The sequence below is a fragment of the Manihot esculenta genome, chromosome 9 (genome assembly GCF_001659605.2).
Source record: "Manihot esculenta cultivar AM560-2 chromosome 9, M.esculenta_v8, whole genome shotgun sequence".
NCBI classification, from domain to species: domain Eukaryota; kingdom Viridiplantae; phylum Streptophyta; class Magnoliopsida; order Malpighiales; family Euphorbiaceae; genus Manihot; species Manihot esculenta.
Genome location: NC_035169.2, coordinates 32,229,096 through 32,246,306, shown reverse-complemented (window position 1 = coordinate 32,246,306; position 17,211 = coordinate 32,229,096). Strand labels below are relative to the sequence as shown.

The 17,211-nt window shown below is 32.2% G+C and overlaps 2 protein-coding genes across 3 annotated transcripts; one reads left to right on the top strand and one right to left on the bottom strand.

Annotated features, from left to right (window-relative positions):
• Window positions 1-1,203: 1,203 nt before the first annotated feature.
• Window positions 1,204-9,727, top strand: LOC110622921. Of its 2 annotated transcripts, XM_021767658.2 has the most exons (16): window positions 1,204-1,591; window positions 1,666-1,793; window positions 1,915-2,047; window positions 2,468-2,624; window positions 2,708-2,786; window positions 3,293-3,333; window positions 3,481-3,597; window positions 3,747-3,827; window positions 6,731-6,793; window positions 6,873-6,924; window positions 7,499-7,585; window positions 7,747-7,821; window positions 8,803-8,850; window positions 9,028-9,063; window positions 9,150-9,224; window positions 9,378-9,727. In XM_021767658.2, exons 1-16 carry the CDS (start codon window positions 1,432-1,434, stop codon window positions 9,450-9,452), a joined length of 1,407 nt encoding a protein of 468 aa, XP_021623350.1. In that variant the 5' UTR covers window positions 1,204-1,431; the 3' UTR covers window positions 9,453-9,727. The 2 variants fall into 2 exon arrangements, with proteins under 2 accessions (XP_021623350.1, XP_021623351.1); XM_021767659.2 differs by lacking the exon at window positions 7,499-7,585 and having other exon boundaries at window positions 1,208-1,591.
• Window positions 9,728-10,418: 691 nt separating this feature from the next.
• LOC110622922 (bifunctional protein FolD 1, mitochondrial) lies at window positions 10,419-13,057 on the bottom strand. The gene is made up of 6 exons (XM_021767661.2): window positions 12,898-13,057; window positions 12,558-12,751; window positions 11,821-12,137; window positions 11,143-11,379; window positions 10,890-11,057; window positions 10,419-10,648 (listed from the first exon to the last, which is right to left on the bottom strand). Exons 2-6 carry the CDS (start codon window positions 12,742-12,744, stop codon window positions 10,478-10,480), a joined length of 1,080 nt encoding a protein of 359 aa, XP_021623353.1. The 5' UTR covers window positions 12,745-12,751; window positions 12,898-13,057; the 3' UTR covers window positions 10,419-10,477.
• Between the last annotated feature and the right edge of the window lie 4,154 nt (window positions 13,058-17,211).

The window sequence follows — 17,211 nt, the reverse complement described above, 5'->3', positions numbered from 1 at the left end:
ACTCTAGCAAACTTAATTTAGTTTATAAACAAAATAAACTCAAACTTAATTTTTAAATTTATTTAATAAATAAATTAAATTTGACCCTTAACAAATTTAAAGTTAATAAAATTAATTTATTTTAAAATTTATGAACAAATTCATAAATAAATTCATAAATAATTTATTTAAATGGACTGATTACACCTTTATTAAACATATTAAAATTAATATTATAAAAGAATTAAATTCAAACTCTACATAAATTTTTATACATTAAATTTATATTATTTAAAGTTTATTTTTATATAATTTATTTACACTTTTATAAATTATAAATGTTTAAATTGTTAAGATTAAAAAAATTATTTTTTTATAAATTTAAGAGTTAACTTTTATATATATATTTATTTAATTAAAATTATTTAATTTTAAATTAAAATTTATTATACTTATAAATAAACTTTTCATAAATTATTTAATATTATTGAATTTGTTTTATTTAAAATAATTAATTAAATAAATTAAATTTAAATTTATTAATATTTAATTTAAATTAAAATAAATAAAATTTGAGTTCATCTCCTCCTTAAAAAAATTTTAAGAAATCAAACTTAAAATTTTCAAAAATTCAATTAAATTTGGTTTATTTACACGTGGAGGAATTGCCTTTGTTCTCTTCGTTGAAAATAAACAGAGGAGCACATAATCTAGAGACAAAAATTAATACAATATACTTCGAAATAGCCGAATATTTGGTCTGTGTCCCCGAGTAATTGAAGACTCGTCATTTGAACTATGTCTTGATTTTTGCCATTACAAAACAGTTTGAACGCTGTGATGTTCCCCCAAGTAAATTATAAGCATGATAGTAATGTAGTTAAAATATTATTAAAAAATAAATGATATTAATATATATACATGTGTATATATATAAGTTTAATTATATTAGTTATATTTTTAAAGTATACAAAACGAAAAAAATGAAATTATTTTCATAAAATTATTTATTTTTTGTTTTGATAGAAAATATTTTAATTGACATTTTTAATGCTTTAAATATCAAAAAATATAAAAAAATTGAAAAAAATATTTTTTTCGCTAAAAAGGGGAGAAATATCAAAACTGATTATATAGTATAAATCACACAAAAAAAAAAATCATCCAAATAATAAAATGTACAAATGCAAATGCAAGCAACAGCAGCCAACCCCCCAACAGCGCGTTAGGTAATTAGATATTTGATTATTAGATTGGTGGAAAAGAAGAAGAAAACAAATAGAAAAAGAAAGAAAGAGAAGCTAAAGGAATATGCTCTTGTGTGTATCCATGGTCTGGTACGTATAATGCACGACAAATCGTGTTGCGTGGACTACAATTCCATAAGATTTCAACTGTGTTTGCTACTTTAATCTTTGATCTGAGGAGGAATTGCCGGATCAACACCGGACAATGGCGTCTACTGATGGTCTGGTTCCTATAACCAGGCAATTCCTCGCTTCTTATTATGACAAACACCCTTTTCCGCCTCTCTCCGACGACGTTTCTCGTCTCTCCTCTGAGATTCGCTCCTGGGCCTCTGATTTGCTCAAGGACTTTCCTCCCTCACAAGGTTCTTATCTTTGTTTTTTCTACATTTTCCTTTATTTTCTTTTCCGCCAATCACAACTGCGATTCTAATGCTAGGCGAAAAGTTGTTGGTGGAAGGAGCGGACAGACAGCCTGTTCATAAAATTGACGAGAATATGTGGAAGAATCGAGAGCATATGGAAGAAATTCTGTTTTTGCTTGATCATTCCCGCTGGCCTTTGGCAGTTGAGCTTCCACTTCATAATTTTTCTTTTCATTTTTCATTTTCAATCGAAGCATTCGGTTTACTCCCGCATGTATCTTTAAGACTTAAGCATTCGGTGCTGCATTATTTTGTAATGGCAGCTTCGACGACCGTCCACACCTGAAGAGAGTGAACTTGCTGCTGCTTTTAACAGCATCAGAGGCAAGTTTCAAAAGGCTTTGAAGACATTGGAGTCTTTCCAAGTTCAAAATTCTGAACGTGTATTTAATATAGGTTGGTCCTTTACTTATACCAATCTACGCTGAATATTTGTCTGTATTTATATGTTAGTCTGTTGATTGTTCTTGATTCCCTATCAAATCTTCGTGTTGGCTTTTTATTGTTATGAGTTCCATGAAGATTCCATACTCAGAACATTTTTCTTATTCTTCAATGTCATGCTCATGCATGTGTCCTCTCATGTGCGATCAAGACTCATGCTTGAATCTTCTTCCATTTTGTTTATCTCGAGAAGATTGTTGATAAAGATTCTGACTCTATTAATTTATGTTTAATTAGCTATAGACACAGCAAATGTATCAGATGTGCTCCTCTTCCTGTCATTGATTCTTGATTGTCTCTAGACATGAATAGTGCAGGCTGCTCTAGGGTTTGTATTTTCATTTTACTAAGCTATTTGTGGAAATGCTTCAGTTATGACCTACATGCCTCAAGATTTTCGGGGAACACTCATCAGACAACAAAGGGAGCGTTCGGAGAAGAATAAGCAAGCAGAGGTTGATGCTTTGGTTAATTCAGGAGGAAGTATACATGATCGCTACGCATTGTTGTGGAAACAACAAATGGATAGGTAAGGCATGTTAGTTTTTGTATGGGCGGTTGTGACATGGACTATGGTGTTATGATAATTCGGGTTTGTGGTTGTTCTTTCAGGAGGAGACAGTTAGCACAACTTGGTTCTGCAACAGGCGTATACAAAACTCTTGTGAAGTACTTAGTTGGAGTTCCACAGGTATGGTCTTCTTCTGGTTCTCCTTCTCAAGTTTCATTTGGTGGTATCGGCCAATATGCTCACATTTTACCTGGATAAATTGATTACCCTTTCAGCCTTCATTTTCTAACCTGGAGTTATGCAATCAACCATTTTAAATTTAATGCTTCACTGTTTTTATGTTTTATCATTATTCAGTCTCCATTATATGACTTTTTCCACAGAGATTAATGTTCTTAAGTTATGTGATTCCTGTCTTGCTAGCAGAAGATGTATACTTATTTTCTCACTCTTGTTTTTTTTTTTAATATAAAAATCTTATTTGTGTGTATTTATGCATTTATTGATGATGAAATTGTCATTAGTCTTTCATTTTTTTAATCCGAAGACTGACAGTAATCTAGGCTGCAGAAATCTAAAAAGTTGAAATGCATTTAACATACCTGGTTGGCTTGGGAAAAATTTGCATAATTTGGCATCAGAATTGCATGTAACTGACATCTTTATTTATCTTCCCTCTGGTGCAGGTTTTACTAGATTTTATTAAGACAATAAATGATGATGATGGGTATGCTCTTTATGTTCTTAGCAGTACTTTGCTTTCAAAATATAATACTTAGCCATGCCTAGTCTAATGTTAGTACCAAGACAGGAATGATCATGTAGCAGTTCCCTAATCAGTAATGTTAAATAAGTATAAATCTTCTATTTATAGGCCTATGGAAGAGCAAAGACACCGTTATGGGCCACCTTTATACAGCCTCACAGCACTGGTTCTTTGCATTCGAATGTTTATTTCACTATCATGGGGGAGGTTTGAGGCTAGTAAATTGTGAGTTATCTTGCAGTCTTTTTCGAGTTTGCTAACTTTCGTGTGTGTGAATTTTGTAAACAAAAAGTACTTATTGTTCCATATCACTAATGTGGTGACTTTCTTTTGGTTGCTTTTCTGCCTTGGCACCTACTGTATTTAATTGGCAGAAAGGGGCATCAAGTTGCTGTGTTGAAGCAAGCTGTTGACATTTACACCCATGAATTTGAAAGATTTATCTCCTTCATCAGGTATTGCTTCTGCTTCCAGCAATTAGGGTTCTTTGTAATGTGTTTTTTTATATATATGGTATTTCTATTTATAAATTGTAATGATTATTATTATTAGTTTTCCATTCTGATGTTTCTGTTGATAAATCTGCCAACCTACACAAGGACATCTTCTCAACAGTTTTGCCCAACATCAATATCATTCTGCTTTTGTCTAAGCATGTGCATTGCACAAAGGACTGTACTCGTCTTTTTCTGGAACCAATGAGAAAAGAAAAAGTAACAGAACATGCTTGAACTAATTTATCTCTGTTTTATGGTAGGTCCGGATTTTGCAAAATTGGGAATTTAGGGCCTTTGGAAATTCTAAAGGTTTTATGATTTATGGATGAAAATAAGGTTGAAAAGGTTCTTTACTAGAGCCATATTAGTGACAGGAAATCAAGATGTTGCAGGTGCAAGTTTTCTGTAACTGGTGTAATTATTGGATTTAGGATTGAATTTGGTAATTAATTGATGAACAAAAAGGGTACAAAGGTCTATAGGGAGTTGAGGTTTTTGGATGTTGGGGTTTGATTTATGGATGAATTAAGCAAGAAAAGGACGTTTGGAGGCTGCTTGGATGTTGTGAGCAGTGTCAAGGGTTGGGAGGAAAAAATAGGTACTTGAGAATAGGTCCTCTGATAGATGAATTGATGAACTAAGGATTGATTTTTATTTCCATAGAAAGATGCAACATATGAAAAAATAAATAAGATGCTAGTGAAATCTGAGTTAAGATACAGACAAAAACTGAATAATATGCCTTAAAAGACACTAGGGTCAGAGGAGGAGGAGTTAGATTGGATGGAATAGAGGTGATTCAGGGTGATTTTTCTCAATATTTATTTTCATCATGAAAGTGAAGATGGATATTAGGAGTATATGACCAATAGGAGCTCACTGAATACCATATGATTAAATTTCCTGTTAGGCTGAATTTTATTTCATAATACTGCAGTTGGGTTGATATGCTTGGATGTCCATAAAATAATGTTAAGGTCATAGCTTTTTGATTTAATTCCCTCCCCTCACCCCTCCTCCCCACTCCCCCAGGGGCCGAGCAAGCATACTGCAATCTGGTATGCACATGTGAAATGCAGCATTTTGGTGCCTGAAAATGCTGTATGCACGTTCTGTTTTGGTAAAAAAAAGTTTCTGAAGAACCAGAAAGAAAGGAGCAGCAGCAGCCACAACCATGTGAAGGAAGAACGGAAGAAGAAGAAAAATGACTCTTGCTTCCTTTTTTCTTTTTTATCATTATGGGTTAGATGAGAGTTTCTAAGAAATATAAATGCTAATAATTACTAACTAATTCTTAATTGTTTGAAAAAAGTAATGATAATATAATAATAACGCAAATTAGTATTATTATATTAAATGGTTTTTAAATTTTTATGGAAAATAACAATTTAGTCCCTCAGATTTAGTGGAACTCATTAGTTAGTCCATTGGTTTAAAAGAATTAACAGAGAAACCAATTAGTAGATTTTCTAATATTTCAGGGACGTTTTAATATGTTTTTCAAAACAAAGAGGCTAACTAGTGAGATTTCCTATACCACGGGGATTAAATAGTAATTCTCCCAATTTTAATAATGTCTATCATGCCAAAAAAAATTTAACATATTTAATTTACTGATATTAAATCAAAATTTTATTTTATTTTTATAAATATATTATGCCAAATTAGATTAAAAAATGAATTATGCCACATAAATATAATTCACATACTGAATAAATATAATTCATGTGGTGCAACAAATTGGCATACCAACTGTGTTTATCCCATACATACTTTATATTTAATAGTTTATGAACCTGTACTACAACTGAAGGCGTACCACCTTCTAGGGAACTATGGAGATGGATGTATAGAAAATAGAAATATAAGAATTGAATGAGAGGCTAGTGCATAAGAATTTGAGCTGTCATCCATTGAGGATAAGTTGAAGTAGGGTGGTTTAAGATGGTTCGGTTGCATACAGTAGAAACTTAGTAATGCAGTGTGGCAGGTTGAAGTTGAATAACTAGGGAGATAGACTGAATGCATTGTATGGCCGAGTGAATAGATCAAACTAGCAAAAGAGGAAACTAATGGGGTAGACTAAAAGAATGACATTAGTGCACTTGCAAAGGTGAAAATGCAAACTCATTTCAAGAGGTTTGGCCATATTCAACATAGTCACAGGAATGCTTTAATATGGGAAGGCAAGTTGTTGAAGTTGTGGGAATGTGAAATATAAGAGAGAGATAAAGAGAGAAAAAGGTGAGTTGAAGCTGCAATCTAGCCTAAGAGAATAGACTGGAGAGAAAGGATCCTCATAACCGCTTTCTATTAGTTTCAGACTATAACATTTTTTTGTTATGCTGGTTGAAGAAGCAAAGACAATAGTGTATGAAGAAGAAAACAGAGATCAAGAAAAAGAAAAATACTTGCAGTGGCATGCAAGCCATTATAGTTCATAATCAACAGACATGTGCGAATATCATGAGGCTATAGCAATTCTACTTTGCCTTGTGTTATAGATTTAACCCACAGGAGGACAGTTTCCTAATTAAAAAGATTGTACTCAGAAATAAATCCTTGAAAATTGTAGATATGGCTAGTTAAACAATCAAAGCTCAGCCTTGTTGGAATCAGATGGACTTTACACAACATATGAGAACCATTAGTTAATAATTATATGAAGATCACTTACATGGTTGCATAAAAGAAGTTACTCCAAAGGAGTAACCTGAGCATTACTGTTTTGAAGTTTACGAGCAGCCTACTACTTGATTTTGCAGCGATGTAGCATCTCAAACAATCTGAATCTAACTTATAATATTTGCAAATCTAGGAGAAATTGTCTATTTCTATTGATTTGTGTATTTGTCTGTCAGTGAGGTATTTGCAAATTCCCCTTTCTTCATCTCAGCTGAGGTTGCTGGTACACTAGGCGCAAGGTAAGTTTCAGAATTCTGTAGTGAATCTGTGGCAACATTCCCAGTATGATGTTTTTTTAATTTATTTTGTTCTTCATAGGAAAAATGATGAATTCAAAGAGATAAGTGTTCCAGCTGGGAGATCCTATGAGGTTTGTTTGCAAGTTTATTTGCAAATATTTATATTTTTGTCTATAAGAAATTCCATTTCTTAGTCTTATATGCTTGTACTGTGCATTTGTTGCATTTTCTGTAGTTCTTCACTTGTAAACATGTGGTCACGAAACAGTGCTTTTTGGTAGATGTGAAGATATGTTTTTGTGCACATCCTCAGTAAGCACGAAGCTTTGCACAAAATATTTACTGTTCCTTTACAACAATTTTCAAGCACGGCACAATAGTGAAAGCATGTAAATGAGTTGTGCATAATCTGCTAGTTATCCCAAATTTGTAATTTTGTAGCACTAGTTGCTTAACACGTTGGAATCCAACAACTGTATGTTCGGGAGTCTGTAAAGAATCAAAGATTAAAGAAGAGAAATAAATTGCTTGATGAACTACCTACTACAGTTTAAATGGTTTTGGTTTGAAGTGATGACACTTTCCCTTACAACCTTACCTTAATTAAGCTTTAATTTAATGCAATCAAAAGTCTTGAATTCTTCAAGAATGATAACTTTGTTAAATCAAATTAGCATTTAGATATCTCTTTCTTGGTTATGGCAGGGAAGATTTTCAAAATTACCTGCTAGACTTTGTCCTTATAAAATCCAAGCAGTGGGAAGATTTAAATTTGTATTAATATTCTTTCAGGTTAGACTGTAATTAGTCCAGTTATATGTTTAAAGTACATTGTAGTTTAGATTTTAGCAACTGTTCTTCCCCTTATCGAAATTTGATTTCTGTAACTATTAATAGTATTTGGAAATTTTCTTACATGTTTCTAAATGTTTTCAATTGGATTTCTTTCATAGGTTTCACTGGAAGTAGACTCGATAAACTCATACATAGCTTGGGATTTTTCTTTAATACAAGGCAAGATGAGCACGGTATTACTCTCAAACAATTTTCTGGAGCTTCTTGAACACTAATATACTTCTTATTGGTCCTGAAGCTTCTTCAGCCTCTAAACCTCTGTGTATATGTTTTTGTTGGTATGGGGTGGGGTGTGGGGCAGGGGGATCTTATAGAGTAGATTTATACTCTATTTTTGGTTATGGGTTGATTTCTGGCATTTCGTGTTCTGTTTTTGGTTGAAGCAAGTAGTTGTTTCGACAACAATCCCCCTCAATAAAAAAAAAAAAAAAAAAAAAAACTAATTAGTTAGTCTCCTAGTTTTGAAAAATATAGAAACGTCTCTGATATTTTAAAAAGTCTACTAATTAATCCTTCTATTAATTTTAACTGTTAAATATTGCAAAAAAATCTAAAATATCATCAATATGGAATGACTAATTAGTTAATTTTTTATAAAATTAAGGGATCAACTAATAATTTTTTTCAAATCACAGACTAAATAGTAAAATATTTAACAGCTAAAACTTATAAAAAGACTAATTAGTTGTTTTTTTTTTAAATTATAGTGACGTTTTAATATGTTTTTTAAAATTGAGAGACCAACTAATAAGTTTTTCTATAATACAGGGGCTAAATAGTAAATTTTTTGAAAAAAAACCCCACTTTTTTTATATGCCATGTTTCATATAATTAATGATTTCGCTTGATATTCACGTAATGGTTTTAAGAGCTTAGCACATTGCTTCAGAGCTTGTGTCCCTCAGTCATATTCCCTATAACCTTTACTTACCTGGCTGTAGTTCTCATTAGAGTTTGAAAAGGTTGAATTTTTCTAATTTTGAAGGCCAATGTATCACTGGAAATAGTAAGGGACAAAATCATTACAAATTAATAAATGGATGCACTTGTATTTTTTTTTTCAATCTAATCTCGGAGGTTTGTGTAAAATTCCCCCTATTTTCCTGGCACTATTGGGTCTCCGTCTTATTAATCTTTACATCATTAATTGTCAGGATGTTGGATTTAGTGTGGAGTATGTGGATCCTTCTGGGCAAAAGACTGTAAGTTAAACTTGAAAGCATGTACTGTATCTAGGGTTCTAAGTTGATTTTGAGTTGCACAAAACTTTTTGTTTTTTATGCTGCATATGAGTAGTTTCCTGGTTTCCCAGAAGTTTTGTTTTGCAACATTGATTAATTCATCTATTTTGTTCATGTACGCACATTTTTACTGCTCAGCTGATTTTACCTTATCGTCGTTACGAGTCTGACCAAGTAAGTTGCTGTATGGAATTTCTGTTTTATAACATTGTAATATAATGTGATGCTATCAATTCTCTTCAATTTCCCTAATATTACAGGGGAACTTCTGCACGTGTATGGCTGGAATGTACAAGCTCATTTGGGATAATTCATATTCGACATTTTTCAAAAAGGTAGGATAACATGCAGAGACAGTTGATGCCAGCTTTCTTTAAGATGTTCCCATCTTCCACCCCTTCAAATGAATATTGGGAGATGTTGTGGTTGGTGTTAGATAAAAACTCCAAGATTCTTAACGTATTTATAACATTGTTTTGTTTCATTAGGTCGTCCGCTACAAGGTGGACTGCATACCTCCAGTTGTGGAACCAGCCCAATCTACAAATGAAGTGGAAAGATGAGAGAATCCTTATTAGCTGTAACTTCCTGTCAAATGGGTGAATTCATTTGTACTATTTTTCCTTCTTCTTTCAATGGCATCTGGTGAGAGAGACTCATTTCTCTTGGCACACAGACGGGTGGACAAAACTATACAACCGTAGTATGTTTGTATATTACCAGACAAAGGAGCAATCGGCGTAATCCATTCTTCTTGCTAAACGAAGACGCGAGCACCATTTGTAACACAGCAACTATTGCATAGTGCAAACTTTATAGTAGTATTTCCCTTTTCCAATTTGCTTGGGCTTCAAACCGTAATCTGCATTGCTTTTTTTTTTTCCGGCCTAAAGGTAGAATTTCGTTGAAATTGGAGAAAAATACTGGATACAACAGATACGCAGTCCAAATCCATAATAGCAGAGGAAAGCTCTGAGACAGTCAGGTTCATGTAAAGACACTTGCGATGCTTTGTACGAGAAAAAGGATACAAGGGTGGTTAATATAACCCAAAAGTGATTAACTCTCAAGCTAAGGAAACTGGGGGAAGCGAAGAAATTAGAGGAGGAGAGGGATGAGAAAGTAAATCCTGCGTTGGTTGCATAATCATAATTACCGCCCTAAAATATAGCAGTAAACAATCCTTGAGAAAGCTCATATATAAGAAATTTCACCAAAATAAGAGTATCCTCTACCACTTAGCTCACTGGTTAGCAGAGTTGTACCTGCCTAGTCACGCAGCGCTGCTGCTAATCCTGCAAACCACCCAAGAAAACCCTAAATTTCAAAAATCTCTGCTAAGCGGGCAAAAGCACCTGCTTAGCAGCCATTATTTGCGGGAACCTCACTTGCCAAGTCGTTAATGTAGAGAATGATGGTTGGTGAATACTCGAACTAAGAATGAGACCCCAAACTAGAGGATGGTATGTTCATAATCATGTAGCACCCACCCATTGAGCACGCATCCATTGAATCAACAAAATGCAAAATTGAATGCAATATATAAAACTATATTGCTAGAAACATATTTTATATAATGTATCAATGGTCAAACAAATTGATATGCCCGCTTGGCAGAATCAAGAGTGTTGGTTAGCAGCATAGCAATTGTCATAGGTCCAACACCTCCTGGCACAGGGGTAATGGCAGATGCTACCTTTACTGCTTCTTCATAGCACACATCTCCCACAAGACGATAACCATACTCGCTGCTGGGATCCTGCCATCCACATGTCTTATTTAATAATTGGAACATTTCATCTCAATAAAACCTACTATCTTCCATATAGTTGCTCAGTGTTTAGAGGTCTAGTCGGAATAAATTGGCAAATCAGTTGAAGTATTAATTGAGGTTATTTATTTGGTATAGTTCAAATGTTTCATCACATATTATTTGGTTCAATGCAGGACAATGAACGACTTCAACAGACATTTGAATTGAAGAAGCAAGACATAGTTACCTCAACTGGGCAGGTTCCCACATCGATTACTACTGCACCAGGCTTTAACCAGTTGCTGCGGACCAGATTAGGCACTCCAGCAGCCGCAACCACAATGTCAGCTTCACTGGTTATCTCCTCTGGATTATCTGTCAAAACATGTACAACACTAACTGTTGCATGGTGCCTCTGCAAGCATTTTAAACAACTGGAAATTAATAAAAAGGTGAAAGCATAAAATGATAAGTGTTATTTAAAAGGAATGTGGTATCACCTGCAATAACAATGCTATGGGTAAACCAACAACATTGCTTCTCCCAATAACTACAGCATTTTTCCCCATGATTTCCACACCAGACCTGATCAATAACTCAATGCAACCCTTTGGAGCGCACGGGATAAATAATGGTTCTCTTCCTCTCATGGCAAGATTCCCCATATTCATTGGATGGAAGCCATCTACATCTTTTTCCAACCTCAGTGCATTCAAAATCTTCACCTCATCCAAATGCTGTTCCACAGAAAATTTTTTTAGTCATCCATACAACATGAACTTTTCAAATAGCCTCGCATCAAATCCTGAACTATTTTACAGATATATATGAGCAGCTAAGAACATTACCCCACAAACACACACACACACACACACAAAAGTTTGTCTAGTTGATACTAACAATAAAGCAAAAGTAAATATTCATCCAAGGACATACCAAAACAAGTTTGAACTAAACAATTATCTGTCCATTGCATGGAAGTTGGAAATACCACTGCAGTCAAGATGTTGGAAGTAATAGCATTTAAAATTGTCTTGGTTTCAATTCCAGATATGAAAACCACAAATTTGGATGATTGGGTATGAGAAGGCTATAAACATCAAGAAATCCATATATTTTCCATTCAGGTCACTGTATTTCAAAGACTAAAAGATTTGTATCACGGTTATGGAAATTACTTGGGGTAGAGGAAGCTGCACAAGAATACCATGAATAGATGGGTCTTCACTAAAACTAGATACAGCACTAACAACTGCATCTTGTGGGCAATCCTCAGGAAGTTCATGAAAAAGAGACTTGATTCCAACTTCCTCACAAGCTTTTATCTTGTTGCGAACGTAAGTTTGGGAGTCCCTTCTCTGGCCCACCAGAATAACAGCCAAGCCAGGGACTTTTCCGATTGCTTCCTTCATCCTCTTTACTTCAGTAGCTACTGTAGACCTGATGTCCTCGGCAATTAACTTCCCATCTATTGTAACAGCATCCTGCGCACCAGCTGTGGTGAACAAGAGAATATTAACCATACAATGGCTTGAAACACACACACACGCACAAGGTAATGCCAATAACTAATGAAGTCATCAAACTTTGTAAGAAGATTAATTCCCAAACTGAACATTTATTGACTTGGAAAAATATTGATTTACCAGGCTAAAAATTTGGGAGAAATGCAATTAACCAAGCGGCAAGGAGGGTAGCTAGTATATTAACATTAAATTTCACGTCAGGTTTCTACCAACAAAGATTGGGAAAATCAATCCAATTCAACCAATTGGGAAAATCCCATTATGATAATTGTTCTTACAATGCATTTTCTACCCTGGAAACGAAAAAAGAAAAGAAAAGAAAACAGGGAAAGCCTAAAAAGTCGCAGTAATAAGCATGAAAGAAACTAGAAATGGGGGAGGGCACTCACAGCAATTTAGGGTAGGAGGGCGAAGACTATCTGGAGTGGGAGTCCAATTCTCAGGGAAGTCAAGAGAAACAAGAGATTGAGGAGACATTAGAATTTGGGTGCTTAAAGCTCTTCTTATTATGTACTTGTTTCGCCATGCCGCTGCCATTCTCTGCTCTATGCTCTTCATAATCGCAATAATCCTCATCTTCTTCCTGTATACACCATTTCAGTTTCAATTCATGATCGCCTTCATTAATAAACATATTAGGACAATACCATGAACTCATTTTTAACAACATTCTAATTAAGGAAGAAACCTAATCCCAATTGAAACAAAAATCCAACCAAATTAACTCACTCTCTCGAATTTATTGGCTGATGCAGATATTGTCTTACTGATTATTATTCATGAAGCTCAGACCTCAACGGCCAGAGCCATCGTTCTGTCACCGTTCACAGCAACATTTGAAGAGGTTGTAACAGATTTGAGATTCGGTGCCCGTCGGTTTTAACGGAATGGGTCTTGGCCCAACTACAATAAACGCTTCATAGCCTTTTCTAATTTAAATTGCCTGCAAATCGGTCCACCCTTAACGGGTTGGGCTGGATGGCTTTCTTAATATGTTTTGTTTGGATAGAGAAGAGGGAGTAGGTTTTTTTTTTTCATAATTTACTATTAAGTACTCAAATTTTTAAAAAATTTATTAATTTATTTCGATTTCAAAATCACTCAGATTAAAATATTTTTATATTGTGAATCACAAACGTTTTAGCATGTGTTAACAAAGACCTATATTGCTGTCTAAATTCATCATTAATAATTTATATTTTTAACCTAATAATAATAATATATATAATAATATATAGATAAACAGTCCAAATAAAAAAAATTAATCAAATTAAATTAATTTATAAATTTAATTTAATTTTTATTTTTTCAGTTTAATTTTTATTTTTAAAATTTTAATTATTTTAGTTTAATTTGATTTTAATTATAAAAAAATCGATAAAATCGAATCAAATCAATTAGCAATAATAATATATTATTTTTGATAATATAGAAATTAGACCATAATTAAAATTTAAATATTTAATTTAAATTTTAAAATATTAAAAATAATGTATAAAAAATAAAAATTCATTAAAAATTCAACAAATAAAATCGAATCAGATCAATTCGATTCAAATTAATTAATTTAATAATAGATATTTACATATGTGCATACAAAAATATACAGCATATAGGGAGACATGATTTTGCAATGTCTCCACAAGGTGATTAAACGGTGCAGTACCGTAGTTAAAATCTAGGACGACCTGTTCTCCACGAGGAGACATATAATTTTTCTTATATTATTATTATTATTATTATTATTATTATTATTAACATAAACATGTAAACGAAATCCCTGGGAAATCATCCAAATGACGAAGTTTTTCTTTATTATCTTCTTGTCATTTTTTTTTTTTTTTGTCGAATTAATGTTGTCATGTTTCTATGGACATGTTTGATTGAGCTGTTACAGCTAATTCTTGGTGTTTACACGATCCATTAGAATTTATTATCTTAACAATTATGCTTTATACGGTTAAATTTAATTAGATTTATAGAATTTTGACACAGCAAATCCAATCAACAATTGATATGGAGTAATTAATTTTATATTTTACAGTAGACTTGAACCGGATCTAATTTTTGTAGCCGATATTGGATGGAAACCCACAATAATGTTTTGAAAAATAAATTTCGAGACATATAACTTTTAAAAGTGTGATGGGACCGTAGACCTATTATAAAGTTGAATATAAAAATTTCACCATTTACAATCAATTTTACATTTTAATTATTTTTTTTAGATGTTTTTTATAATTTTAAATATTATAATTTTTTTTTCTATTATAAATAACTTTCTTCAACTATTAAATATTCATTTTTTAATATTTAAAAATTTTCAATAAGACTTTTTATTTTTTAATTTATTTTTTTCAAATATCATTTTAGCAAAATGATATGTTAAAACTCCTCAAGTAGTCTAAATAGTCATTTATCAATAATATTATAAAATAAATTAATATATATAAATTATTTCTACATCCTAAATATATAAGCAATAATATTATAAAATTAATTAATATATATAGATCACGTCCAAGTACCAAATGTATAAGCGAGATAAAAGGAAATTATTACTATCATTTTCTAGTATCATCTAAAATAAATTCATAACTTTATCATACAAAATAACCAAACAATTAATCAATTAAAGCATAACTTCTTTTTAACTAAATAATAATGGTTCGTGTATTCATTTATTTTTTGAAAAATAAAAAATAATTTTAGAAAATTTGAATAGTGTGAACACACTAAATTAATTATAATAAAATTCACATAAAATTTATTATAATTAATAATTATAATAAAATATTTATACATATAATAAATATATTATAACCCATTAATTGTATATGCTAAAAAATTATATATATATATATTGTGTTCTTTTATTATTTTATTTGTTTAATATTATCATAGTATGATAAAGTGATACCTACGATGAGAGTGAGATCATTAAAACCATGGCAGTTCGATGATGTAGCTCTCGCAGGATTCGAATCCTATGTGTTTGATCCTCTAACATTATCAAAGATCTGGTTTGTGTGTATAAATAAAAGGAAGAGATGTGGCATGTGAAGTAGTAGTTAGATTTACATGCAGATTCCTTGGGAAGTATGTTTCTGTAAGTTCCCATTTGGGATTTTTCTAATGAGGAATCTCCTCATATTTATAAAAAAAACTAAGCAGTGAGATAGATTTTGTGCTGTATACGTGATGTTTTGGCCTGTGGCCTGTGGGTGTGGGATTGCCACGATCCACCACCCCCAAACTATGCTAAAGTAGGGCAGCCTCAGCCCCCCATTTCTGACTAAAACAGATAAAACTTTTCGTATTTTTGCATGTGAAGGCCAAAGCCTTTCTCTCTACACAGTATTCCATGCTACGTAGACGTGAGTAAGCCTATATAATTAATAATAATAATGATATATATGATGGTCTGATATCTAAAAAATAGAGTTTATTATTGTGTAAGTTTGATCGGAGATGAAGATGTTCCTCTCTATTTATTCTTTTTCTTTTTGTCTGCTAGTAATGTATAATTGCTCTTGTGCTACAGTGCCACCTAGTCTCTGTCACTCAGATCTGTACATACGGATGCGTCAGAATTCCATTTCATATCAGACAGTCATTTAATTTCTCTCGGCGCGTATGCAGACAAGGCTGCAAGATGACTGGACCAGCTATTTTTCTTCACATCACATCACCGGACTAGATTATTTTCTATTGGACCCGGACTCATGATCGGTTCAGCCTGCCCCATGTATCTGGATTAAGATTCGCGGTGCTAAGTCGGTCTGCTTAAGGAAAGTATGATGGGCTTTGGATCTATTTTTTTTTATAGTCTAATATTACCTCCGAACGTAAAAAACTTGACGATCATCAATACATAAGATCATTAATATTAAAAAACACTAAATTCTTATCCATCTCTAATGAAAATTTCAACTTCTATATATTGTTGGGAAATCTAGACACAGATGAATGGAAGCATACATGCTAGCTAAGCTAGGTAGTCTTTTTATACCATATATCTATTTTTTTTTAGAAAAAAAAAATAGTATTATTGGTAAAGACGAGAAATTTTGACCTATAGCCAAGAGGCGTATCCACTTTTCTATATAAAATTTGAAAGCTATGCCTTTGTTTGGATGCAAAGAGTGGAATGTTTGGTACTGACTGTTATATATCCATCTTTACTTTGCTATCAACTCTCTCTACATATATTTGTTTATCTTTTGTGCATGAATGTACTTTAAAATTAAGAAAAATAAATAAGAGGGGAGATTTCAAATCATGTCATAGAGAAGACATGCATGGCCATGTCCTGTCGAGGCAGTGTTCTTGGGCTGCCTCTTTCCTTCTCTCTCATTTCCTGCTCGTTCAACAGTGAAGAAACAACCAAATTTTGAGAAAAAGAAAGCTTTTCAATAATTTGCTCATTATTGGATACTTATGCTTAAAAGTTTGCGAGTGTTTGATTGTATTTTTTTTTTCACCTTGTTTCTATTTATATATATATTATTAGAAAAAAAAAAAAAAAAAAAGAATCCAACTCTCTTCTTTCTCATCATTTGTTTCATCAATTCATTGATTTCAGACTTGCTTGCTCATCATTTCCTCTTTGATCTTAAGATAACTTCCCTTTCAACTCCTATATCTCACTTTCAGTTTTCATTTTGCGTGGACCTATTCGGACGGATGTACATGTTTTTTCAGAAGAATTATTAGAGGGGTCGAAAAGTTCTTACATATATTCGGATATTCACCGCAAGAAAACGATAATATAATTACGATTTTTCGTTATTATTGATATTTGAAATTGTTTGTAATTTAATTTATAATTTAAATAATTTGATTAATAAATTTTATTATTTTTTTTAAATTGTTGATATTTTGAATTTTAAATAATATGTTTAATAACTCAATAATTTTTTATTTACTTTACAGCATAAATGGGGATAAAAAAATGTTATTCTCTTTTTATCCCTCTTCTTTTTTTATTAATAATATCTAACGGACTATTTATAATTTTAAAAATTTATAATATTTAACCCA

Excerpts from the sequence above, each read along its gene's own strand:
- LOC110622921 (XM_021767658.2), top strand. The coding sequence starts at position 1,432 with ATGGCGTCTACTGATGGTCTGGTTCCTATAACCAGGCAATTCCTCGCT. Across the intron at positions 2,048-2,467 it reads TGAACGTGTATTTAATATAG|TTATGACCTACATGCCTCAA; the intron begins GTTGGTCCTTTA and ends GAAATGCTTCAG. Across the intron at positions 6,794-6,872 it reads GCTGGTACACTAGGCGCAAG|GAAAAATGATGAATTCAAAG; the intron begins GTAAGTTTCAGA and ends TGTTCTTCATAG.
- LOC110622922 (XM_021767661.2), bottom strand. The coding sequence starts at position 12,744 with ATGAGGATTATTGCGATTATGAAGAGCATAGAGCAGAGAATGGCAGCG. Across the intron at positions 12,138-12,557 it reads CCCTCCTACCCTAAATTGCT|CTGGTGCGCAGGATGCTGTT; the intron begins GTGAGTGCCCTC and ends TGTTCACCACAG. Across the intron at positions 11,380-11,820 it reads TGCAGCTTCCTCTACCCCAA|CATTTGGATGAGGTGAAGAT; the intron begins GTAATTTCCATA and ends TCTGTGGAACAG.